Here is a 27,461-nt window from a genome sequence, read left to right as displayed (position 1 = left end):
TTTCTTACTTTTCCTTCATATAAGAAACTATTTCTCCTCCAATTCTGAAGGCTATTTTTGCTGGACAGATAATGCTGCGTTAACAGTTCTTTCCTCTGAGTACTTTTTTTTTTTAAGATTTTATTTGACAGGGAGAAAGACAGCGAGACAGGGAACACAAGCAGGGGAAAAGAGAGAGGGAGAAGCAGGCCTCCCGCTGAGCAGGGAGCCCAATGAGGAACTCGATCCCAGGACCCTGGAATCATGACCTAAGATGAAGGCAGATGCTTAACCAACTGAGCAACCCAGGCACCCCTCCTCTGAGTACTTTTTAAGCTGTTCTACTTCCTTCTGACTGCCATGATTTCTGATGGGAAATCCACAGAACTGAAATCGCTGCTTCCCTATACATTATGCATCATTTTTCTCTGGCTGCTTTCCAGGTTTTCCCTTGTCTGTAGTTTTCAGTAGTCTGACTATGAAGCTCCAAAGCAAGGGGTTGGTTGGTTGGTTTGTTTCTTTATCATGCTGGAGTTTGCTGGGCTTCATGAATCCACAAGTTATGTCTTTCACTGAAGTTGGCAACTTTTCATTCATTATTTCTTCAAATATTTTTTCTACACTTCACTGCTTCTTTTCGGGACTTCAATGATACAAATGTTAAACATTCTGGTGTTGTCCCACAGGGCCCTGAGACTCTCTTCAGGCTTTTATCTATTTTCAGATTAGACAGTTTCTATTTACTTTCAAGTTCACTAAGTCCACTGTCATCTCCACAATGCCACTAAGCCCATCCAGTGAGCTTACTTTAGTAATTCTATTTTTCATTTCCTATTGATATTTTCTATTTCTTTACTGACACAATCTATTCGCTTTAAGAGTTTTTACTTGTTGGAGCATTTTTATAATAGCTGCTTTAAAATCTTTATCAGATAATTCCACCATTGGTGTCACATCCATGTTAGTATCTGGTGATTATCTTTTCCCCTGTGAACTGAAATTTCCCTAGATTTTCATTAGCTGAGTAATTTTAGGTAGTATCCTTGACATTTTGGATGTTATGAGACTCTATGACTTGTTTAAATTATATTTATATAAAGAATATTGATAACTTTGTTCACGCTCCGTTTCCAAAGCCTAAGAAGTGCTGTGCACATCTGTCTTGTGCACATCTGTGTAGTACTAGGTGGCCAGCCATCTAATCTGGAGTTCATTTCTCACGATTATGGCATGCTTTTCAGGGCCAGAAACATGCATGAGCAACTTAGAGTGAGCCCAGGAGTTCATAAACAACTTTATATGGTTGATTTCCAAAGCTCGTCCTTCTCTGTGGTCTGTCCAGTGTTTTCTACTTCTGAGGGGTTCCCCTTTTCAGTCTTCTGGCCAGATGACTGGGGTTTATTTATTCCACTCTACTGGGCAGCTACCCTGACTATACCCACCCCTGGGACCAAGAAAGGAAAGAACTTAAGGGGGGGGGGCAATAAGAGTTTACTCTACTTTCTGGGGAACATAGCTTCTTCAATCACAGAGAAAATTTCTCAACCTTCAGAATTTTAGACTTCTGCAGACCCCACTGCTAGTGTCAGGGCACAAGAAAACAGAGAACTTTTCTTTTAAGGTAGATTTCCATCCACCCACTCTGAGCATTGGATCCCCTTCCTACTTCTTGAGCCTGAACTAGGTTTTCTCCTGCAGTTCTTTTTACCCATGCCAAAAACCCCCTTCTGGGTTTTGTTTGTTGAATCCATGCTAGGAGATATTGGGAGGAATAAAAAAAGGTAATCACGTTGCATTTTGGGTTTCTTCCCCAATCAGCATGCTACTATTTACTTTTTTTTTTTTTTTTAAGATTTTATTTACTTGACAGAGAGAGAGACATCGAGAGAGGGAATTAAAAACGGGGGAAGTGGGAGAGGGAGAAGCAGGCTTCCCGCGGAGCAGAGAGCCCAATGTGGGACTCGATCCCAGAACCCTAGAATCATGACCTGAGATGAAGGCAGACACTTAACGACTGAACCACACAGGTGCCCATACTATTTGCTTTTTAAAGCCTCAAATCGCGCTCCATGCATGCTGTTCTGGTTCTATAGCAACTTTCAGTGGAAAAGACAGCATAAAGTGTGCTTAGTCCATCTTACCCAGAACAAGGACTCTCCCAAATTAAGTGTAAATTATTATTAGTTTTAAAATTAAAATCCCATTGGATATAAAAAGCTCCTGATGTTTAGGGCTTCTTATGCATCAAACATATTGTAGATTTTTCACATATATGTTACAATGTGCATATACTGTATTTATATACTGTATGAAGAACTACATGGTACATAAACAAACAGTAGCATATAAATCTAATGTTTATATAGTACTTATTATGTGCCAGGTACTTTTCTAAAAACTTAAAATACATTAACTCATTAATGCTCACAACAATGCTATAAATTAGGTACTGGTATTATTCCCATTTTTATGGTTAAGGAAACAGAAATTAAGGTGATAATATTATCTAGTATATACTGGAGCTAGAATTTGTACCCAAGCAGTCTGGTGCCACAGTCATGCTATTAATCTTTATGCCATACTGTGCCACTCTTGAAATATTTTCCTCACAAATAACAACACTGCTTACATCTAAAACGTTTAAATGCTGGGGTGCCTGGGTGGCTCAGTCAGTTAAGCGACTGCCTTCGGCTCGGGTCATGGTCCCAGGGTCCTGGGATCGAGCCCCACATCGGGCTCCCTGCTCTGCGGAGAGCCTGCTTCCCCCTCTCTCTCTGCCTGCCTCTCTGCCTACTTGTGATCTCTCTCTCTGTCAAATAAATAAATAAATAATCTTTAAAAATAAAATAAAATGTTTAAATGCTTAGGAAACAAGTTCCATTGGTACTGGATGTTTTGTGGTATTATACCTGATCAGAAAAGGTGTTTTGCTTTGATATAAGTTGTTCAATGTGTCTTCTATATAAAATAAAGACAATTTTATTATCCTGTTATTTTTTATTTGGTAAGTTTATTCATCAAATTTTATAATTTTTTACAATAAAATTTGCTGATGACACTCATTTAGCAGTTCACTTTAATTAGAACATAAATTGCAGTTCTTAAATTACTGGTCATAAAAATATTAAAATTAAAAATGTTCAGGGTGCCTGAGTGGCTCAGTCGTTAAGCACCTGCCTTCGGCTCAGGTCATGATTCCAGGGTCCTGGGATCGAGTCCTGCATCAGGCTCCCTGCTCAGCAGGAAGCCTGCTTCTCCCACTCCTAATTCCCCTGCTTGTATTCCCTCTCTCGCTGTGTCTCTCTCCTTAAAATCTTTCTTAAAAAAAATTAAATTATATTAAAAATGTTCTGGAGTAAAGTGTAAGAAATTCTTAATCCACAAGAAATGAAAAATTAGGAATTCAGTCCAAGAAAATTATCAGTGATAAGGGCAAAAAATTCAACAACAAAGATGACCACTGCAATAATCTCTGTTAAATAATAAAACATTGGTAATAATTTAGCTTTGGAACAAGGGGCTGATTTAAATAGATTATGGTATTCATTCTAGAAAGAAAAAGGATATATAGAACATTCCCTGGCATTTTAAGATGCTCATGGTTCCAAGCCAAGTGGGGAGGTGAAATCTTTGCATACTCGGGCCCAAATGGCAGCCATCTCACCTATGCCTGCAGATCTCTTCCTCCTCCTTCAAGATACAACTCGGGAATCACAGCTCCCAACCCTCCTCCCTTCAGTAGTGAGTATGATTATGTAGGTGACATGCCATTCAAGGATCTCTTACCAAGGAAGCAAAACAGAGCTAAAAATAAAGTAAATTTTCTTTTGCTAGATTGTGGTGTGCTGCAGAGCTTCACCACTCCAGAAGGAACACCTTTCCCTAACTTACCCAAAGGTACTCCTATGGCTTGTGAATGGTCCTTCCCCATTACTCCACAGCACGTCTAGTTCTATAGATACAGCACTAATCACACCGCATAAATAAACGCTTGCTGCCTTTTCAATTCTCCAACAGATTATAAGCTCTATGAAAGCCAGGATGGTGGGGTGCCCAGGTGGCTCAGTCATTAAGTGTCTGCCTTCAGCTTGGGTCATGATCCTGGGGTCCTGGGATCAAGCCCCACGTTGGGCTCCCTGGTCTGCAGGAGGCATGTTTCTCCTTCTCCCACTCCCCCTGCTTGTGTTCCCTCTCTTGCTGTCTCTCTCTTTGTCAAATAAATGGATAAGATCTTTAAAAAAGCAAGCAGGCCAGCCTTTTTTATTCTGCATTCTTTTCTTACGTTTTGTTATTGTTATGGGTGTTGTTCAGTTGAGCCAGCCAAGATGGCTACTTAGGAAGTGGGCAGATGATGGCTCTCAAATTTTCTCTAAGGACTGTACTTCTGTGTAGTCATATACTTATGAGAAAACACACACGGAAAAGCTCAGTGTGGGTCATTTCCTGAATGAAGACTAAACAGCTGTAAGGAGAAGAGGAAGCTCTGAAAGGGCACTGGGTGATCTGAGTCTGTCTCTGTGGTCCCATCACTCATCAGAAAGGGACGAAATAGGAAACAGGCTCAGGATCGAAGTCTTCAGCAGATACTCTTCAGAAGGAAACAAGCATTACCAAATCCTGGAAAGCAAGACCGTATTTTAAGAAGGAAAGAGGGGGGGCGCCTGGGTGGCTCAGTGGTTTAAGCCACTGCCTTCGGCTCAAGTCATGATCTCAGGGTCCTGGGATCGAGTCCCGCGTCGGGCTCTCTGCTCAGCGGGGAGCCTGCTTCCCTCTCACTCTCTCTGCCTGCCTCTCTGCCTACTTGTGATCTCTCTCTGTCAAATAAATAAATAAAATCTTTAAAAAAAAAAAAAAAAAAAAGAAGGAAAGAGGGAATACTAACTCACCAGGGGCGTGGCTTTAAGAAGTTCAACTCCCATCGCCTCCTCCTCTTCCTGGCTCCTCATTAGGCAAAGGGCTTTACCCTGAGAGGTGAGAGGGCAGAGGGAGGACAGGAGAAAGGAGTTCTGAGAAGCTGAGTAGCTGTAATATTACTGCCTAGAAACTCCTCCCTTCAGCTCCCGCTGTTCTCACCTCCCCACCCCCACCCCCATTCCTCCAGTCCAGGCACTCACTGGGACACCTACACTCTACCGCTGGGCGTCTCCGCTCCGGGTCTGCAGGCCGAGCACACCCTCCTCTCTCAAAGCCACCGTCCACTGTCAACACCTGGGAAAAGCCGCCCGGCCCAAAGGGAAGTATTACGTGTTACAAGGGGTCCCCATGGCTTGCAGAGGCTGGACCAAAAGTAAGCCGTCAAGAGACCCACTTTGCTTTGTGACAAACTCGTTTTAAAGAAGCCCCTGCCCACTCTGAGCCAAGTTTCTTCTGTCAGAGTTCGGGAAACAGAAACCTGCTGGTGGCGGGGCGTTGGGGTCTTAACCCTTGAGGCTGTTTACCCTCTGAGGGTCACGTTTTCAACTGCCCGAATGGTTCAGGACACTAACCTCAAGCAGAGGTAGAGGGGACTACGTGAGAGTCGTCCGCAAGGTCTCTGGAGTCAGCCGGTGCCGCATCCGGATCCTGCTCCGCCACTCGCCGGCGGTGACCTGCCCTCTGCAACCTTCAGGTCCTCTCTGTGAAAACGAGGCCGCTCACGCTTCGTGGGGTGTTCCCGTGACGTGGGGTGTCACTCAGCGCAACCAGCGAAGGGGAGCGCAGCTGCGAGCCACAGCGCGACACAGAGCGCTTCCTCCCGCCGTCGGTCCTCCCTCCGGCTGCAGGGCCGTGGGGGCGGCAGAGGAGTGCGGGGCAGGAACCGGAGGAGTTCCGGGACCTCGCCCTGGAAAGCTGGGGATCTCTTTCCGTTTCAGAGGAGGCTGTGAACATCCTGTCACCCACAAGCCCCATCGCACAATGACCCGGGGGCCAAGGCTCAGACCCGGTCACCGGACTCTGCAGGTCAGCCGCACGCTCCGGGCCCGGGGACCCGCCGACCCCACGCTCTCTGGTCAGCCGCGCGCTCCGGGCCCTGTAAGTTCCCACCCCCGACTCTCCGAACAGGTCAGCCGCGCGCTCCGGGCCCGGGGACCCCTCCCCGACCCCGTGGACGGGTCAGGGACCCCCCGACCCTGGACTCCTGGGTCTACCGACTCCCTCAGCCGGGGACACGCTCCTCCGGCACTCGCGCCGCCGCGCCCCAGCCACCTGTCACCCTCACCTGTGCACTCAGTCCCGGTCCGCCCCTCCAGCCTCACGGCCCCAACGGGGCCCGCGCCGGGCTGGCGGCGGCGGCGGCGGGAGCGCACAGGGCTGGCCTCCCTCGGGAGGCTGTCCGGAGCCCGGCCTCGCGCCGTCATCCGTTCCCGCACGCCCCGCCGCCCACGGGCTGCCGGACGCGCGCGGCCCCTCCTCTCAGTCAGGCCGTCAGCTGCCGGGTCCCGCGCGAGAAGACTTTCCCTTCAGTAGACCCCTGCCCGCTCTCGCCCGCACTCCCGGTTCCCGCCGGAAGTGGGCGTGTCCTGCGGCGCAGGGGCCCCTGGGGACGGTAGTCCGACTGGACGACGCGCTGCCGGGCTTCGTTCCAGCCCACCGAGGGCTGGGGACTGCTACCCTCAGCCCCCTGTAGAGGCCGGCTGGCGCGGGACAGTGCCGCCCAGGAGCCTCTCAGCCTTAGCTCTCACCGCCTCCCTGAAGGGAGCCGAGCCCTGAGGATTCTGGGAGCCCCCTCCAGGCTTCGAGTGCGCAGGCGCCGCCGTGAGCCGCACAACGCTGAGGCCCGGGTTCCCCCCGCCCCTGCGCCTATAGGATCGCAGGAGGCGTGCGGCGCGCAGGCGCGCGGAAAGCGGGCGGGGCTTAGGGCCCAGGGGCGGAGCCTTAGGAATAGGAGGTGAGAACTTGGGTTTTTGCTAGATGTTTTGTGCACTTCTGTGAATTGTGACGTGTGTGTGTGTGTGTGTGTGTGTGCGTGCGCGCGCGCGCGCGTGTGTCCTGTCTTAGTTCATGCCCAGTCCTCTCTCTCATGGAAATGCTCTCACTCTCTAAAATAAATGAATCTTTAAAAAATAATATTCCCTGTACGTCTTCATGCAATTGTTTCTCAGTTTATCCCCTTCATTTAGATTTCATACTTAATAACTGTATAATTGGGTGTTCAGTTCTCCATCATGTCTAAAGTCACTGCCCTTTTTTATTCTGCATTCTTTTCTTACGTTTTGTTATTGTTATGGGTGTTATTCAGTTGGCTTAAAAAAACCTCCTTTCTTTCATCAGAGGATTGGATGCTTTCTGCATCTTTTCAAAGACAGGGCTTCTGGTTCTGTTAGTCTTCTGTCTTCTGCACCTTACTGGTTTCTCTCTTCTTGTCTCTCATTGCATATGTCTAGTTGCTCTTGAGTGCATTTTGGTAGGTGGCTCACTTGGCTGAACTTCATCTCCAAACTCTGTCTCCCTGGAGATAGTAGCGGCTGAAGCCTTAATTTTTTTAAAAGATTTTATTTATTAATTTGACAGAGAGAGACACACAGAGAGAGAAGGAACAGAAGGAGGGGGAGGGGGAGAAGGAGAAGCAGGCTTCCCACCAAGCAGGGAGCCCGGTGCGGGGCTCAATCCCAGGAGGCTGGGATCATGACCTGAGCCCAAGGCAGACGCCTAATGACTGAGCCACCCAGGCGCCCCAAGAAGCCTTAATTCCTCCTTAGCTGGGATGCCTGGAGTTTGCCCAATAGTTGCGTGAATAAAAGATCAGTCAGAAATTTTGAACTTTAAGTGCTGGTGAAGGCTTTTAAAAAAGGTGAGGACAAACCTTGTTAGAAACTGGAAGAAAGAGGTGTTTTGTTATGTAGCAACAGAGAGTAGCAACCCTATTATTTGCAATTAATCTGGAGAGTAGACCTGGGCGATCTGAGGAGACTTTAACCAACATGTTGAATATGTTTCCTGCTTTTTTTTTTCCTTGCTGCTTATAGAAACATGCAAAGGAGAGAGAGAAATTGAGGGAAAGACTATTAGCAAGAAGCCAGGACTTGATGGTTTTGAGTATCTTTAGCCTCCCTAGATGGCAGATGATGCTAAAATCAAGAAATGGCATCCAAGCAGAGATAAAACCCAGGGTACTGCTCGGGAACTGGTCTAGAAGGAAAAAAGTATGACTGTAAAATCTGCTGGAATCTCAGAAAGATCAAAACTGGTATCTCAGAGTACTATTTAATGATACATGGCTGTGGCTTTTGTGCAATGGGGTGAAGCCCAATGGAATTCACACCAAGTCCACAAAGTGTTCAAGAGAGTTAGCTCAGTAGATATACTGCCAGCTGGGAGTGAACAGGGGCAGAAAATACAAGCTAGAGATGACTGGATTCCCAAAATTCAAATGCCAGCAAGCAAGGTTAGAAAACTACTGAGCTGCAAACACGTGGCAGAACTGAGATCTCAGAATGTGAATTATTCCCAGGCCTTGAGACCTAATCAAGGGATTTCCAAACATTTTTCTGGCCAGATTTCCAAACTGCCATGTACCAGTGACTTCACTGTTGCCTGCAGGAGACAAGGAGCACGGGCAGCAGGTAAGGTGCTACTTCCAGAGATCTGTAGATCAAGAGCAACTGTCCGTAAGGGACAGCACCTTATGAGCCTCGTCACACCCAAACCGAATTCAGAGGACAGGATTCATAACTTTGAGCTGGTGCTATAATGAGATGAGACATGGGGAGGGCCTTGGAAGGGGGTGAGTGTGTTTTCCAAGTAAAAAGACAGGAACTGGGGCGCCTGGGTGGCTCAGTGGGTTAAAGCCTCTGCCTTCGGCTCAGGTCATGATCTCAGGGTCCTGGGATCGAGCCCCGCATTGGGCTCTCTGCTCAGCAGGGAGCCTGCTTCTCCCCGCCACTCTGCCTGCCTCTCTGCGCACTTGTGATCTCTGTCAAATAAATGAATCTTTTAAAAAAATGAAAATAAAAAGACATGAACCACCAAGGAGTCAGCCAGAGCAGACTGTGGTAGGCAACCATTAAGATGGCTCCCCATGACCTTGCCTCGTTACTCATACCCATTTGTAATCCTCTGCCTTTGGAAATGAGCTGGACCTCATGACCACTTCTAATTAACCAGATAAAAAAGAAGGGATGTCACCAGTAATGCAGGGTTCAAAAGGACTTTGGCTTCCGTTTTGGGTACCCTCTCTTGCCTACTCACTTTCAAGGAAGCCAGCTGCCATGCTGGGAGCCGCCCATGTGGGAAGAATTGATGTGTCCAGCCACAGGCCCACAAGGATCCCAACCCAGCCAACAGCTTAAATAAGTGCGTTTGGAAGATGACTCTCGTCCTGTAAAGCTTTCAGATCACTGCAGCTCTGGCCAGCAGCTTGCCGGCAGACTTGCGGGAGCTGAGGCACCCAGCCAAAGCCATGCCTGGCTTCCTTTTCCAAGGGAACTGTGAGACAATCTACGTGTGTTTTAAGCCACTATGCTTTAGGGTCATTTGTTAACAATAGCTGACCATCTTACCACTTCAACAACTCTTGCTCTGTGACACAGTGAGTTAAGACAGGGATCCTATCAGTACTCAAAGATGCCGTACGGATTAGAATTACAGTAGCTACTATGATCTAAACCCAAGTGTCATTACCTTAACACATATAAGTTTATTTCTCACTCACATAATAATCCATTGCTGGTGCTCCTGGGAGACTGATTGCTTTCCTCTGACGTAGTGGTTTAGGTGCCCAGAATCCTTCCTTCTTGCGGTTTTGCCATCCCGTATTATCAAGATTCTTCTTCCAGGTGGACAATACGTCCTTTTATTAACAAAGCCCCAACTGACACACTGCTATTCAAACCACGTTGAAGAAAATTAGTCTAATAACTAGTCTAATAACCATAACTAGAAGCAATAGTGGCTGAGTAACATAGGATGTACCTGGATATTCACATTCCAGAATCAAGTCCAGACAACAGAAAAAGAGGCACGAACTATGGGTGGTCATCTAGTCCTAACACAGATATTAACAAACACCCATGACCTTGGAAAATAATCTTATGGGTTTTTGGTAACTGGACCTGCTATATGCTAAACTAGAAAATAATTCCCCTATGAGCCCTCACTTGCATAAATGCAGGTCTTTTAGAAATTCCAGTGGAATTGTTCATAGTGATTTTCATTACAATCATTCAGGAGGGATCAGTCCCTTTTCTATTGACACAAATCAATGTGTGACTCGCCAGCCATGCTATGAAATGTATTGAATTAAAACAAAACACTAATGCAGGGGCGCCTGGGTGGCTCAGTAGGTTAAAACCTCTGCCTTTGGCTTGGGTCGTGATCCCAGGGTCCTGGGATCGAGCCCCACATCGGGCTCTCTGCTCAGTGGGGAGCCTGCTTCCTCCTCTCTCTCTCTGCTTGATTGTCTGCCTACTTGTGATCTCTGTCTGTCCAATAAATAAATAAAATCTTTAAAAAAAAACACACTAATGCAGTGTGAACCCTGGGGACCTATTATTAAGTACAGTGGACATACTAGGTACCAGAACATCCTTGGAGTTCTGTGGTTTATTACGACCATTTCCTTTTCTTCCTGGGTTAACCATTACCCTGTAATTCAGCTACAACACATGCCATAGTTCAATAACAATTTTTTAAAAAATTGATCTGTTTATTTGAGAGAGAGTGTGCAGGGGGGAGGGGCAGAGGGAGAGGGAGAAGCAGTCTCAAGTAGACGCCAGGCTGAGCGTGGAGTCTGACACGGGGCTCAACCGCAAGACCCCAAGATGAGGACCCGATCCGAAAGGGAGTCAGACACTTGCCCGACTGTGCCACCCAGGCGCCCCCTCGGTAGCCCTTTCAAATGCAATCTCTCATGAGAAGTCCCGGTACCTAAAGGAGGAGACCTGAGGAAAATTTCAAGATGCTAGTGCTTCCTGTCAAAAGAACATGCAAAGGCTACGGGACCCTGACGGGACCTCGCAAAAGACAAGTCAGGGGCATGGACATAAATGTTCCAAGCAGGCGTTATAGACTTTTGAATTCCTTTGTGTCCTTATGTATTATGCAAGTAACTTCTGACCCTCAAAATACATTTCCAAAAATATTGCCTAGATTTTTAATGGTGTAATTAGTAAAGGATATTAAGTATTTCGGGGTGAGATTAATCTCCTTATCTTTATTTCAAACCACAGGTCATATTAAATGCAGATTTTGTTTACCAACCAACCCATAATGGTGGGACTAGAACAGGCTCAATTTTATGAGTCTTCCATCACGTGGGTGGTGTGACAAGATTCAGCAGGGAGGTTTCGTAGGGTTTGAGAGAGTAAAGTTTTCTAAGATGATTGAAACCTTCATGGTAGTCCAGTTTCAATAACATACATTCAGATCTTTCCTCCAACTTAAAATTTCATTTCAAGAAGCAGCAAGGTCGGGAATTCAGTAAAAATCACAGCTCAGCAACTCATCTACTGTTGCATTTGGCTTTCAGCATCTGCCGCCCCATGGTTAGAAAGAGTAAGATTGATTCTCGACACCATCACAAAGACCTTCACTTCCATTTTTGCTTACAGCCGGAATTTCAAGTGGCCTTTTAGTTCTCTAACTTCATTATAAATAAGCATCGCACATGCTTTTGGAACTAGGATTCCTCGTCGCCTTTCATTGTTGATAAGAGCTATCTAGTCCTAACGTGCTGTGCACCTTATAATCCTGCCGGGATATATAAAAAGCAGGAAGAGCTTTTTTTCAGGGTGCCTGGGTGGCTTAGTTGTTTAAGTGTCTGCCTTTGGCTCAGGTCATGATCCCTGGGTCCTGTAATCCAGCCCCACATCAGCCTCCCTGCTCAGTGGGGAGTCTGCTTCACTCTCTGCCCCTCCCCCCACTCCCAAATATTTAAAAAAGAATAGCCTTTTGCAGGGATATATGCACCCCTATATATATGTAGCAGCATTATTTACAATAGCCAAATTATGGAAGCAGCCGAAGTGTCCATCGATAGCTGAATGGATAAAAATATGGTATGTATATACACACACACACACACACAGAGGAATATTCAGCCATAAAAAGAATGAAATCTTGCCATTTGCGATGACACGGACAGAGCTAGAGTATTATGCTAGGTGAATTAAGTCCGAGGAAGAGAAACACTGTATGACTTCACTCGTGTGGAATTCAAGAATCAAAACAAACAAGCAGAGGGGAAAGACAGAGAGAGAGAGAGAGAGAGAGAGAGAGAGAAGTCAAGAAACACTCTTAATTACTGAGAACAGAGTGATGGTTACCAGCGCGGAGGCGGCTGAGGCTGGGGGAAACGGGATGCGGATGGGAGTGCGCTCACCATGCTGAGCATGCTGTGTGACAGAGGGAAGTGCTGACTCGCTGTACTGTACACCCAAAACTAATATCATGTGTACGTTAAGTACAATTGGAATTAAAATTTTTAAAAATGAAATTTAAAAAATAGCCTTTCCTAATACAAATGGAATTTAAAATGTCTGTCTTTTAGTATATGTGCTGCCGAAGCGAGCACTAAAATGTCTGTCTTTTGATCTATCTCATTCCATAATCAACCCTTATTAGCCACTCCTCTATCTTTACTAATCACTCTCTAGCGTCAGTTGCCATAGGGGCCAGCTTTCTTTGGTTGAGAACAAAAGCAGACTAACCTACAATCAGAAGTTAAATACTGGAAGAATATCAAGTCCCTCAGAGATTTAAAGAACTGAGCCAGGGTGTGAGAAAGCAGGGGAGGTTCCAGTGGAGCAGGGGGTGGGCAGGGATGCAGAAACCTTCACGCTGCTGCTGGAGGCTGACCCGACTCCTACCACGGACGGCAGCCCCGAGGGACGTCTCACGTTCTGCACAGCTCAACAAACACTCCAGGAAAACATCCACTGTGCCATACATAAGGCTGCGTATTGGCCCTGCTCCCGTCCCTGTGTCTAAATATCAATCAATCAAATATGTAAGAAATAAATCAATAAATCAATTAGATAAATAAATAAAATATAAAGAATGAAACATGATTGGCTTAATTGGAGCCACGTGTAACTGCAGAACACCACAGAATGAAGAAAGTGAGCACACCAACAGAGAGCTAGGAAAAGTGTGTGTTTAAGACAAAAACAGATTTCAACACATATACCAAAGAAACCCTGTAGATATACACACATGCACACACACACACATATATATTCAATATTAATTTTGACGCTATGACTACAAGATTTTACACACTAGGTTTTCCAAGTCACACATCTCATTTAATATACTGTGGATGGATAGCTCTCCAAAGCAGCATACATAGAATCGAACCTCCTTCTACTAACCAGACAATACAGTATTGAATAATCACAATTTAATGAACCTGCTTGGCAGGACACTGAACTTGTACTTATCATAATTACAACAATTTTGCAATAGACATTATTTACATCTATTTATTCCAACAGGACAAAAATCCCTAGATCTAGCATGATTGTTTCAAAAGGAATGCATCTTTATAACGTTGCTGGGTCATACTATGTTGCCATCCAAAAAGGAGACAGATTTACGCAGCTAATGATCAAGTGTCTGTTTTCCCACACTGATGCCAGGACTGGATATTATCCAAATTTTAGATTTTAATGCATCTGAAAGCCAAGGAAATTTGTTTTATTTTGTGATTTTCTGGTTAGTAAGGTTAAGAAATTTACAGATTTTCTCTATTCCTTTGAATTCTTCAATCAACATGCCCGTTGGCATGCACTGCCAATCTTTCCACGGCCTTGTATGTGTAATGGCACTTTGTTCCCAAATGACACTTTACTTCCTATAACTTCTATTATTTTGTCAACTGTCTTTTACATCTTTTTGGTGCCTTCCACCATGCTGAAGTTTTAAATCTTTGTATAGGCCAACCTACTCTCCTCCTCAGGTCTTCTAGGACCCCATGTCCTACTCAGTAAAGCTTTCCTCCTTTCTAGGTTTGCTTCTTACATATCATTTTGTAATTAGAAAGGTTAAATACAACTGCATGACATTTTTCTGTAATGTATGTGTGCTTTTTTTTTTTTTTAAGAGGGTGGACAACCACTGTCAAAACATCATTTCCCGTCTAACAAAAACCAGTCTTATTATATACCAAAATCTGAAATGCAAAGAAACCTATTTCAAAGATGTCCTGCTATGCTCACTGAATTATCTTTCCTTGTGTAATTTCAACTAAAATTGTCAAAGTGAACATATTCTACGGGACTCTGTCGTGAAGGACAATTTACCAACACTTTAATGGTATTGGGTATTTCATCTAGAAAAATGTATTTCTCCTCCACTGACATACGTTCATAGCTCAATAGTCTAATAATTCCCTTTCACCTCTATTCATAAGTTGCCTTATAGTTTGTTTTTGAAGTGAGAGTTGTATTACACACACAGAAATAATTAGAACCTTTAGTACATTCTTCTCTGTGCCACAGCAGGGGTTGGCCAACTTCTTCTGTAAAAGGGTAGAGTAAAACTTGAAGCTTTGTGGGCCATATCGGCTCTGTCACAGCTACTCACCTCTGCCATTGTGGAGTGAAAGCAGCCACGGGAAAATATGAACAGCTGTGACTGTATGCCAATAAAACTTTATTTACAGATGCTGAAATTTAATGTGTTTAAATTTAAATTTAATGTAACTTTCATGTTGTCACAAAATATTCTTTGCTACTTCAACCATTTAAAAAAAAATTTTTTTTTTTTTTTTTTAAATTTAGATCATGGGCCATACAAAACCAGTGAGACTTTGGTCACTGAGTCAGTTTGCTGACACCTACTTTGGACCAGTTTATCTCAAGGTTGACAGTTCCTTAAAAGTTGGAGAGTTCATTCATATGCCCAGGTGATTTTAAATAAATCAAATCTTTCCAAGCTTTCTAATTCTTGAGTAATATGTCAGCAGTTTTAACTCTGTAAATATACATCTTGCATTTTTCTGATTCAGTTCTTTTGTTCCAAGAGGCCTACTGATCCATGTTCTCTACACACTTCCTAAGACTTGTCAGATGTAGAGTAAAGCTGAATTCTCTCACCAATAGTCACATCTGACCTTACCTGTATGCAGATGAGCTGGAAAGCCACAGCTGTAACTCAACATTACGGAAACAAGTTTTAAACCACATGGGCAGAGCCTCACTGACTCCCTTGAAACTCCTGCTCCTGATCTAAACTGGCCTCCTCCTCTGCACCTTTTCTATCCAGAGCTGACTGTGGTAACTTTTCAACGAACCACAGTAATGTTTTACTCAACACTTGGTCTGGACCAGGCACTGTGCTAGGCACGTCTTACGTATTAAGCAGTGTAAAGGATCTCAGCACAAGTTGTTACATAAGGAGTGAATGAACTGTATTAACACTTATCGAAAATCAATCTGACTGCAGTGTGACGAACACACACATAAAGGACAAAACCAACCAGAGGGACCAGTTTTTCAACTAATGGAGCCTATGGTGATGGGAGCGAGGGCGGACCCCAGAGAAACCTGGGAAGCATATCCACAGGATTTGATGTGGAAGGTAAAGAGGGGCGTGCGGAAGGCTCCCCACTATGAATTCTTGGATGAGCAAGGTGTGCGGTCGGCCTGAAGACTTTCCTGCTTTTCTTATAGTTATAGGATCTCTCCCCAGTGTGGACTCTCTTATGTTGATTAAGGTGTCCGATTTGGATGAAGGTTTTCCTACATTCTTTGCATTCATACGGTTTCTTTCCAGAATGAATTCTCTGATGGACACTAAGGGACTGACGATGGCTGAAGGCTTTGCCACAGGCACTACATTCATAAGGTTTCTCTCCAGTATGACTTCTGCGATGACAAATGAGTGAGGACTTTGTCTTGAACGCCTTCCCACATTCGATACATTCATAAGGTCTTTGGCCAGTATGAAGCCTCTGATGCTGAGAACAGGATGAGTTATCACCAAAGGCCTTCCCACATTCGCTGCATTTATAGGGTTTCTCTCCAGTGTGCACCCTCTGGTGTTGAATAAGGTGTGTGGTTTGGCTGAAGGCTTTCCCACATTCCTTACACTCGTACGGCTTCTCGCCTGTATGAGTTTTCTGGTGCTGTGCAAGGTGAGCCTTCTGGGTGAAGGCTTTACTACAAACCTTACATTCATAGGGCTTCTCTCCAGTATGAATTCTCTGGTGAGTGGCCAGCTGAGAGCTGATGCTGAAGGATTTACCGCACTCCCCACATTCGAAGGGTTTCTCTCCGGTATGGATCCTCAGATGACTAGCAAGGTGAATGTTCTGCCTGAAAGCTTTCCCGCATTCTTTACATTTGAAAGGTTTCTCTCCAGAATGCACTCTCTGATGTTGAGTGAGGGATGCATGATGGCTGAAGGCTTTTCTGCAAACATCACACTCATATGGTTTTTCTCCAGTATGAATCCTTTGATGCACAGTAAGGGAGGAGCCATATCTAAAGGATTTGTCACATACATCACATTTGTAGGGTTTCTCTCCAGTATGAATCCTCCTGTGCTGATTAAGTCCTATGTGATCACTGAAGGCTTTCCCACAATCGATGCAATCAAAGGGTTTCTCCCCAGTATGGTAATACCTCCAGTGACGGATAAGGGATGTGTTCTGGATGAAAGCTTTCCCACATTCAATACATTCATAAGGCTTCTTGCCAGTGTGACATCTTTGATGTCTAGCAAAGGATGAGCCATCACTGAAGGCCTTTCCACATTCATTACATTTATAGGGTTTCTCTCCAGTATGAATTCTCTGATGAACAGTAAGGGATGAGCTCTGGGTAAAAGTTTTCTTACATTCATTACATTTGAAAAGTTTTTTTCCTGCATAAATTCCTGTATGTTTTATTACCACTGAATTCTTGGGAAAATTTTTCTTAACAGAGTCACGATTATGAACTCTCTCTTCTGAAACGTCCAAATGAAACCATCTCCCAGATTTATTAAGAGTACGTTCTCTTTCCTTAGAGAGGGTTTTGTTATGAGTGATTGCCTCTTGCCTGAATTGTGTCTCCTGACCTACCAGCTTCCTTTCAAACACACCCTTGGAATCCCAATTTCCTCTAAAAGTGGAACATTCCACATTTGGGTTTGAAGTTCTGTCTGTTACTTCAGCAAATGAATCTTGCTTTGGAAATAATTCCTGGGTGTCACGTATAGATTGTTGGCCTGAAAGACATCAAGAAAACAAGTATTTCCTTTATTGTGCGCTAGTAAAAAGAATTTGCTAAAAAGAAAATTGTGAACAAATTCACTAATTGGTGAAATAAACCCTAATTAAACCACATAAACTATGTGGCTCTATACACGTGAACTTGCGGTCGACCACGTAAGTAAAGCCAGCCCCAGTGTGAATTTATACTGGAGCCTACCAGAGGTGAACAGAAAAGAATCAGTTATGTACTAGGAGAAAGGACCTGGGCACATGTTTTGCAATCACACCACCTGAAAATTCTGACATTCACTGCCTTTAGCCTCTCCCCTGCCCTGCCTTGCTGCGGCGCCAGAACGGTCATCACATCATGAAAGCTGTTCCAAGAAGCGCACCAAAGCACAGAGAAAGACAAAGTACTTGTTAGCATTTCTCAGGATTATCTGAAAGCTGGTCATTCCCCTACAACCAGGAAGTGAGGTTTCTGCTAACCATAGCTTATCTGACTAATTTCAACAAAACCGACCTCGCCAGCACTGAAGCTCAGCACACACACAAAATCATTTCTACATGCGTGTGCGCACTTGCACAGGCCTGACACTTTTCAGGCTGTTTATTAACCCCTCACTTCTCTGGCCATATGTTGATGAATAGGACCTTGCAGTTTAATTTCTTAGTTCAAAACAACCGTTTGTATGAAAATGGTGAGTGCTGCCATTATGTTTAATGACATCACATACACAACTGAACAAGCATGTGTCGTCTTATGTCAGACTCTGATGCTTACAGGGAGGAGCGTAGACACCTGAAGTCCTTTTGCTAAACCACTTAGCGTGCACCAAAAAAATTGTGCACGTATACTGATATCTCAGTAAATACATACGGACAAAAGTAGTATTGGGGAGATGATGCAGAGAATCAAATGTTTGGAAAAAGATGATCTTAAAAAAGGGAAAATAGTCATCTTTAATGAAATCTAAACACTTGAAGAAGTTTTCCTTCTTAGATCACTAATAATACAAGGACGCCTGCTTTTGCAACCTCTATTCAACACTGTGTTAGATGTTCCAGCCAAAGCAATCGGAAATAGAAATAAAAGTCATCCTAGTTAGAAAGGAAAAAATAAAACTGTTACTTGAAGATGACATGCTCCCATATATAGATAAACCTGAAGAATCCATCAGAAGAGTATTGGAGCTAATAAACCAATTCATCAAAACTACAAGACACAAGATCACAACACACAAAAAAATCAGTTGTAGTTCTATACACTAAGAATGAACAATCTGAAAAGGAAATTATGGAAACAATTCCAGGAAGGAGAGCATTAAAAGAATAAGTTATTTATGAATAAATTTACCCAAAGAGGTATAAGACTGTATGCTGAAAACTGTAAAACATTGCTGGAGGAAATTAAGAAGATACAAATAAATGGAAAGACACCCTGTGTTTATTCACAGGAAGAGAGGAAGAAAGAATTAAATAAATAACAGAAACAAGACCAAGTTTGTGATGTGGTACAAATGGGAATGATAAATAAAAAGAAACTATGAAACCAAAGGCCAACAAAGTAAATACTTCTATAAAGATACCACCCAACAAACTTGTGCAATCAGAAGATACCACCCAACAAACTACTGTGTAGTCAGAAGAAACAGCATCTGCAAACTCACAGGAAACTCAGAAATGGGAACAAAATGTGTCCTATTTTTTTTTTAAAGATTTTATTTATTTATTTGACAGGCAGAGATCACAAGTAGACAGAGAGGCAGGGAGAGAGAGAGGAGGAAGCAAGCTCCCTGCCGATGTGGGGCTCCCCATAATGTGCCGTATTTTTGAGATAGTATGTACATCCATACAATATGAACACAAGGAAATACAACCCAAAAGAAATGTGGGTGATGAGTACAAAGACACCATTAACAGAATATGAACTCTAAATGGATTTATTTTTTTTTAAGCACTTTTTTTTTTTTTTTTTTTAATTTGACAGAGAGAAATTACAACTAGGCAGAGAGGCAGGCAGAGAGAGAGGAGGAAGCAGGCTCCCTGCAGAGCAGAGAGCCCGATGTGGGGCTCGATCCCAGGACCCTGGGATCATGACCTGAGCCGAAGGCAGAGGCTTTAACCCACTGAGCCACCCAGGCGCCCTCTAAATGGATTTAAACTACGTATTTATCAACATTATGAATACTCCGAGAAATGCAAATTAAATAAAACATCCATTTTCACCCAAGAGCTTGGCAAAAATTTTAAAGATATAAAATACTATTGGTGAAGATGTCTAGAAACAGGTATTCTCATATATTATTCGTGATATAGCACTTATATACATGAACTTTTTTTTGTTTGTTTGTTTATTTACAGCATAACAGTGTTCATTGTTTTGGCATCACACCCAGTGCTCCATGCAGTACGTGCCCTCCCTATTACCCACCACCTGGTTTCTCAACCTCCCACCCACCCCCCCGCCCCTTCAAAACCCTCTGGTTGTTTTTCAGAGTCCATAGTCTCTCATGGTTCATCTCCCCTTCCAGTTTCCCTCAACTCCCTCTCATCTCCATCTCCCCATGTCCTCCATGTTATTTGTTATGCTCCACAAATAAGTGAGACCATATGATACTTGACTCTCTCTGCTTGAGTTATTTCGCTCAGCATAATCTCTTCCAGTCCCGTCCATGTTGCTACAAAAGTTGGGTATTCATCCTTTCTGATGGAGGCATAATACTCCATTGCGTATATGGACCACATCTTCCTTATCCATTCCATGAACTTTTTTTAAAAAATGTATACTTTGATCATACAAAGAGAGTACAAACTGGGCTGCAATTCATTACAGGTAAAAACTGGGGAAAACCTAAATGCTCAAACGTCCTTTGTAAATCAGTGAAGTAAATTTGTATTCGCTTATTGTAATACTAGACAGTCATTAAAACAACGAAGTAAAACCACATATATCAAGTTTCTGAGAACAAAAATGGAAGGAGAGGGGTGTCTGCGTGGCTCAGTGGGTTAAAGCCTCTGCCTTCAGCTCGGGTCATGATCCCAGGGTCCTGGGATTGAGCCCCACATCGGGCTCTCTGCTTGGCGGGGAGCCTGCTTCTCCCTCTCTCTCTGCCTGCCTCTCTGCCTACTTGTGATCTCTCTCTCTCTGTTAAATAAATAAATAAATAAACCTTTAAAAAAAAAAAAGGAAGGAGAATTCACAAAAGAAGTAATCTATTAGACTACATAAAAATGTTAAAATTTTTACATATCACAATTTAAAAAGGTCTAATCAAACAGAAACTCTTATTCCATATGTGAAAAAGTATGAAATGACAGATCAAAGAATTAGTATGTTGATGTAAAAAAAACCACTAGAACTGTAAATAAAGCTTTTAAGACATGGATAGAGAGTGACTATAAATGAGGTTCACTTAACAAAAGGATAAAGAGAATAAATGTAGAAACGGCATTCAATCTCACAATTAAAAAAGTAACTTTAGGATATACCCTTCCAACAAATAATAAGCAAACATTTTCATCAAAATACCCAGTACTGGGAGGATGCAATTAATCCCACACAGCAAGTTACAGAATCACTGCCAGTTGCTGAAAGCAAACGAAACATTCAGAGCCTAACAGACGTTCACTTCCTGGGATACAGCAACCCCCCAAAGGTATAGTTTGCACTTACATAAAGATTCCTGTCACAAGTTCATTTTTAATACCAAAAATGTGAAGTGACCTCAGTGAGCAGCAGGAGAAATGACACAGAATGCATGCGACAAACAGCTCTCTGCATGACGGAACACACACTGCAATTCCAACCACGTGAAAAATGCGTGTTTTTCACAATGTGAAGTCTACGCTCGCTCTGTTAACAGGCTGTGACTATGGGTCATGGCTTTACGTTCTGCTCCCAAATAGGTGACTGGATTACATTTCCTGTAAACCATTATTTTCTAAAGAAATTTCTTCTTTCCCTTAGGTATCAACATATATCAACCCCTCCCCCACCACGAGAAAAGAGGCAGAGACCCTCCACTTACATCTCTTGCTCTCCAGCTCTGCCCACCCTGCCTGAAAGGAAGCTACTGGAGCTCAGTCCTCTCCTGCGCCTCTGCAACGCCCCACTGGGACGTCTGCAAACTCTACTTCATCCATAACCATGTGTCATCCTCTCCACCGGACAGACCACTTACAAGTACAACATACATGTAAATTCTCTCCTTCTCCAAGTACCTGCACAAAGGCTCCCTCAAATGACTTTCCGGCTGGGGTTCGTCCAGGACTGGACGCATCATGAAATAGGCGGGCCGGGGGGTCACGAAGAACAGCTCAAAAGTACACTGGGGTCAGGACGGGGCATGCAGGGAACGAGCGGACAGGAGCAGCTAAGAACAGGGAAAACGTTACAGGGAACGAGCAATCACTCGAGAGAAGGCAGCAAAGGAGGAGGAAAGGGAATCATGTGGAAACCCCAGACCTCCATTTCCTCTCTAGACCTGGAGGGCTTGGTAAAGTCCTGTGCATCCTGTCTGGTCGGGGAGCGAGGACTCGGCTCTGCTGAGAGCCCCCAGGCCTGCTGCACTCACCTGGGCACAGGCCCCTGGTCAGCTCTGTTCGCATCATCCACGGCTCCCTCCCCTGCTCCAGCAGAGAGACCAAATCAGGCTTAGGAACACAGGGTCCTGCAGAGGGGCAGATAACGGGGTTCTGTCGCACACTAGACGTTCTTAAATCAAGAACCGGTGTCTTGGTTCTGAGAGAAACTGTTTTATTACAGGAAGAAGCAGAAAGAAAACTGAGCAGCATCTGAAAGACACTGAAGATGCTGCCTCACGCATAAGGAAGATACCAACTTTCAGCTCTACAAACGTCAGATTCTCATCTCAGGAATCACGACAGAAATTTAGCCCAACACTTCAGCAGCCTCCTCCCCAACCTCTGCAGTCCAAAATGGACCAACGGGGCCCCAGGGTGGCTCAGTCTATTAAGTGTCTGCCTTCGGCTCAGGTCACGACGCCGGGGTCCTGGGATCGAGTCCAGCATCAGGGTCCCTGCTCAGTGGGGAGTTTGCTTCTCCCTCTCCCTCTGCCTCTTCCCCTGCTCATGCTCTCTCTCATTCTCTCTCTAATAAATAAATAAATAATCTTAAGACAAAACAGGACAAAACAAAACCTGAGGAATGAATGTGGCAGTGCCTGAAGACAGTTCAGATTTAGGCAAGGGACATCCTTACCTACTGACCCCAGGTCACCACGGCTCTCCCATCTCCCATTCTTACAGACGCTCTTCCGAGCTGGCTCCAGCTGCTGGGAGAAGTCTACGGCCACATTTGCGATGGCCACCAGGCCCTGAAATGGTACAAACACACGTCTTGCTCAAACGTGGCCACGAGCATGCAAAGGCTCTGGGGAGGTATGTGAGAGGGGCAACGTGTACACAAATTCTCACTGAGGTTCTGAGTGATCCAGGTCACCCAATGACTGAGCCTCATCATATTGTCTACGTTTGGGAAACAAAAAAAGAGAAAAAAGAGGAAAATCTGTTTCTGCCACAGAGAATCTGTAATTTTGCAGGAGAAAACGAAATTACAAGCAGCTGAAATTTCCTAACGCTGACCAAAGGCTTCCCCACCTCCGACACGTCTGCAGGGTCTCCTTCTCTGACGTAATCTCTGATGAGAGGGGAGGGTTGAGATCCTGCTCAAAGTCTTCTCACGCCGTGGCACGTCGAATGTCTCTGATCAAGAGACTTGTTTGTGATTCATTACAGCCGAGTCGTCCCACCTCTTGCACTGTGCAGTGAGACTGTGAGCTCTTCCTCCTGGCGGGATACTCTGTCTACAGGAAGTACCATACTCAGATGGAAACTTCTCCCAAACTCCCTTTGCTCATGGTCTCTCCCCTCAAAAAGGGTCTCTTTGGGAGGGATACTGTGCCTTGACTAGAATTTATCTCACTTACCGGCTGCCTCTCAAACAGGGCACCATAATCCCAATTTTCCCCTAAAATGGAACATTCCAGACTGTAGTTTGTGAGTCTTCCCATTATCACTGCCTGGGGTAACTTCTCTTTACTGATGTCCTTCTTTGCAGGCAACTCCTTGATTTCCGGCACAATCTTCAAATCTGAAAGATATTAAGAAAGGAAGTTTTCTCCATTATGCGTTAATATGAAGAAAACTTCCAGAATGTAATCAGAGGAATTAAAATCCTCAAAAAACTGAATCATGTCAAGAGCTTTTTTATATGACTAGCCAACCCTACATTCCCATATTTGTGTAGCTTTCGTCCTAAAGGATACATTTATGAGCTTTCTCACTTAAATCTACGATAAAATATAGCTAAAATAAACAAAGAGGGGGAGCTGAAGAAGAAAATTGCTATATGAGCCTTATTTCAACGTTATTAAGTAAAACTCACTTGGACTCTTTTCCCATTTTTCCAGGAAACATTTCTTTTCTCCCTCTCTCTTTTTTAAACAATGCTTCTTTTATTACATGCTAACTAACGAAAATTCAAATCCTGGCCTTACAAGTAAGTGCAAGTCTTCATAATCAAGTAGAATCTTGGAAAGAAATGAAAGATTGACAGAGGAAAAAGCTATTTGGTTTTATAAAACTCATTCGGGGGTGCCTAGGTGGCTCAGTCATTAAGCATCTGCCTTTGGCTCAGGTCATGGTCCCTGGGTCCTGCGATCAAGGCCTGCTTCGGGCTCCCTGCTTGGCGGGAAGCCTGCTTCTCCCTCTCCCACTCCCCCTGCTTGTGTTCCTTCTCTCACTGTGTCTCTCTCTGTCAAATGAATAAATAAATAAATAAAATCTTGGGAAAAAAAAAAAAAAAACTCATTCAGAAAACGTGACTTAAATGTCAAATGGGAAAGTTTCACGGTTCTATATACCCTAGGACAAGCCATGAGAACTGGAAGTTCTGTGAGCTGCCTGTCCTGTTCTGTCGATACAAAGTCTTCCCTTGAAGTACGATTTCAATGAAGACGTTTTACGAGAGTCTCAATTCTTCAGAAATTGCACCATCTCCCCTTGTGGTAACCTCCAGGAAGTCTGTAATTCTGATCCTGATCTTGATTGACTTGTTCCCGAAACAATGCTATAGTTGAAGTAACTATTTCCGAGTGATAGAAATTTCATTACAACATCCTCAAGATCTGTCAAATCCGAACCCGCATCTCTCCTGATGAGAACTGGTTACGCCACTGTCCGCTCCGCTCCTGCCTGCCCCCAAACCGATGATGGCCCCACCCAGACCCGGCTCCGAGCCTGCTGGTCTCCCTGAATTCTAATCCTTCTACGGAAGGCTCTACTCTCCTTCTTGTTTCTCTGGCTTGCAAGTGGGAGTGCTTTTTCCTCTTCCTTGGTCCCTGCTCCTGCTCTCGTGCATTGGACCAGTCTCTGCTCCGCCCGAGGGGGCACGGATCCGCCCAGCCCCCCGGTGACACGGTTCATGCTTCAGGAGCTCATGCTCGCCCACCAACCCGCACCTCGCGGCCTTACTCAAAACTGACAACAAAAATGAGCGAGAAAGTCTATACATGAAACAGTCCCTTGATCAAAGAGAAATATAAAAAAGACATCCACATCGGCCAAGGATTGTTTAAAGAAGAGACAGGATGATGCCAGCCTGAATGACAAGCGGTCTGAGAAGGAGCTGGGAAAAACGGGATCCAGAGGAGGGGAAAGAAGTCCCGTTTGAGGGGGGGGGCAGCCAAGCTGGGCAGGAGATGAGGCAGGATGAAACCTGGGGAGCCCGTGCTCGTGAAGCCGCAATTTCCCTCCGGGCCTGGAGGCTTGGGAAGAGTCCACTGACGATCGACCACGGCTGAGGTCCTGAGCTGTGACCCGCAGGGCCTCCCCCTACCATTGCCTCCCCTGCTCACCTGGGCACCGGCCTCTTGTCAACTTTCTCTTCACCATCCAGGGCTCTTTCCTCTGTTCCAATGAGGAGATCATATCGGGCTTAGAAATGCAAAGTCCTAAGTACACAAGGAGAGGTAGAAGGGGGTCAGGCCGCGGGTCTGTGCAGACTCGGGCCGCGGGCCGCCGGGCTTAATAAAGGAGCGGCAGAGCAGGGCCTGGTGCCAAAGGAGTAAAGGGCTCTGAGCTACGGCAGCAGCCAGGGAAGGGAGAAGTGGGGGCGCCCTTACCCAGTGACACCAGGTTCCTGTAGTTCTCCAGCATCACGGTCCGGTACAGATTCCTCTGAGCAGAGCTCAGCCACTCCCACTCCTCCCGGGAGAAGTCTACGGCCACATCCCCAAATGTCACCAAGCTCTGAAAGGACAAAACCGCATCCTTGCTCAGTCGGTGCCCAAGCCCCCCTAGACCGGGGGATTGTTACGGACCGAACTGTGTCCCCCAAATTCATACGTTGAAGTCTAACACCCAGTCCCTCAGAATGTGATTCATTTTGGTGAGAGGACCTTGGAAGAGGTGATTAAAAGTTAAACGAGGTCATGCGGCTGGGCCCTGGTCCAGTCTGACGGGCGTCCTTACAAGAAGAGGAGACACCAGGGATGTGAGTGCACAGAAGGAAGGGCGTGTGGGGACACAGTGACAGGGCCGCCATCTGCAAGCCAGAGAGAAGCCTCCAGGGAAACCACCCCCCGCCAGCACCGTGATCTGCGACGTCCAACCCCACCGTAGACTGGGGCAGCAGCTGTCTGCAAGCGCCTGGTGCGCTGCGCTGATGCACACGGGGCCCGAGAGCTGCCTCTTCTTCGCTTTGGGGGACAGACTAGCACACAAGGAGCGAGAGCCAGAGAAAAGAGAAAGATACCGAGATAGCCCGTCCTTGGAGGACTGGCAGTTTTGCGCAGCTGTACGCACAGGAGAGCAATCTGACATCAATTCAGAACAACAAATAACAGAGGCTTCACTGGCCCACACATGAGAGCGACCGGAGCACTTAGCAGGGGGACACACGCGTGGCCTGGTCGGCACAAGAGTCGGGAGATCAATCTGAACCTCGATGGCACAGAAGAACTCAACCTCGAAGTGGGTTCTAGGGAGTTCTGGTTCACTTCCAGTGCTGACCAGATGCTGAGCATGCACATCAATTAAAACAAAAACCCAAAAACTAAACTAAACCAACAAAATTCTCTTTTCTTTTTTCTGAAATAAAGATGAGTGTTTAATAAGAATGAAAAATACTGCACGGGCGCCTGGGTGGCTCAGTTGTTAAATGTCTGCCTTCAGCTCAGGTTGTGATCCCAGGGTCCTGGGTTCGAGCCCCGCATCAGGCTCCCTGCTCAGTGGGGAACCTGCTTCTCCCTCTCCCACTCCCCCTGCTTGTGTTCCCTCTCTCGCTGTGTCTCTGTCAAATGAATAAATAAAAACTATTTAAAATAAATAAGTAAAATCTTAAAACTCGGATACATTCCAATGTATTTGAAACATTTCTTTAATTCAAATTCTGACCCCGGGAATCCCACTGGTGGCTGCCCTCCGGATGGAGACGACCACCTGCCCGCCGACTGTAAAAGGCCACACTGAGATCTGGGAGCAGGAAAGCCCGGCTACCCCGAGGCTGCAGCCGCGGGCCCTGCCGCCCGCCGGCCTGGCCGTCTCAGCTGCTTCAGCTCCGTCCTGGCTCCCAACTGTTAAGGTGGAAAAATAAGCGAAACCTCCCGGATGGTGGCCCGAATGGCGCACCCGCACACGCCGCCCACGGGACCTGCAAAGCGCCACGGCCGTGCCGGACGCATGTCAGCTACCACAGCGCTGACCTGCCCGAACTCTCTGGAAACCGAAGTTCCCTTGAGGTTCCTTTGCACCAAACTGCGTAAAGACGAGTCCAAAGGGCTTGTAAATGGCATCCAGACTGGTGTGAAGACAGGAAGCTCCTGACACGAAGTACCCAGTCCCCACGCCCGGAGACACCTGCTAACACGTGCAGGAAGCAGCCAGGACCCGCGGAGCTCGAGCCCCGAGCGAGCGAGCGAGTCGGCAGTCACCGCGCGGCCCAGCAGGAGCGCGGCCTGACAGCGACGACGACGACGACAACGCGCCGTGCTGGCCGAGCCAGCAGCCTCTCGCCCGGCCGCCGGAGCCCAACTGCGCCGGCGGAGCCCTGCCTGCGGCTCCGACAACCGCGCACGCCTCGGCGGAACCTCGGAGCAGACGGAAGCTCGGGAGCTTGAGGCAGACGCAGGGCGGAAGGAGCGGGACGCGGACGCGGAAGAACGACAGCGACTCGTGCCAGCACTCACCCGCGGGAACTAGACTCATGGCGCCTCCGGCAGAGTGCAACAGCGGCTGCGGAGGCAGGGGGAGATGTGGAGGTGACGGTCAGGGGACAGTTTCGTTCTGCAGGAGGGTACGCACAGCCTCCTGCCTGTAGATGACGGTTCCATGTTACATCCTT

General features: G+C 45.7%; 1 protein-coding gene across 5 annotated transcripts in view; it reads right to left on the bottom strand.

Annotated features, from left to right (window-relative positions):
• Positions 1–27,461, bottom strand: part of LOC123930989 (zinc finger protein 470) — a 71,715-nt gene that overhangs the window by 8,162 nt on the left and 36,092 nt on the right. Inside the window, exons 3-9 of one of the 5 annotated variants that reach the window (XR_006816196.1) lie at positions 25,243–25,369; positions 24,976–25,071; positions 23,047–23,210; positions 22,320–22,434; positions 21,673–21,768; positions 21,320–21,471; positions 17,081–17,109 (exon numbers count right to left, since the gene is read on the bottom strand). Coding sequence is in view for 4 of the 5 variants with exons in the window: in XM_045987580.1 (XP_045843536.1) it covers positions 15,572–17,109; positions 21,673–21,768; positions 22,320–22,434; positions 23,047–23,210; positions 24,976–25,071; positions 25,243–25,369 (2,136 nt within the window). In the remaining variant the exon portion in view is untranslated. Of the gene's footprint in view, positions 1–4,865; positions 4,944–5,105; positions 5,256–5,465; positions 5,595–6,178; positions 6,607–15,571; positions 17,110–21,319; positions 21,472–21,672; positions 21,769–22,319; positions 22,435–23,046; positions 23,211–24,975; positions 25,072–25,242; positions 25,370–27,461 lie in introns of those variants that run through there. The other 4 variants (XM_045987580.1, XM_045987577.1, XM_045987579.1 and 1 more) reach the window with 4 other exon arrangements.

The sequence above is a fragment of the Meles meles genome, chromosome 19 (genome assembly GCF_922984935.1).
Source record: "Meles meles chromosome 19, mMelMel3.1 paternal haplotype, whole genome shotgun sequence".
NCBI lineage: Eukaryota > Metazoa > Chordata > Mammalia > Carnivora > Mustelidae > Meles > Meles meles.
This window is presented reverse-complemented; position numbering and strand designations above follow the sequence as displayed.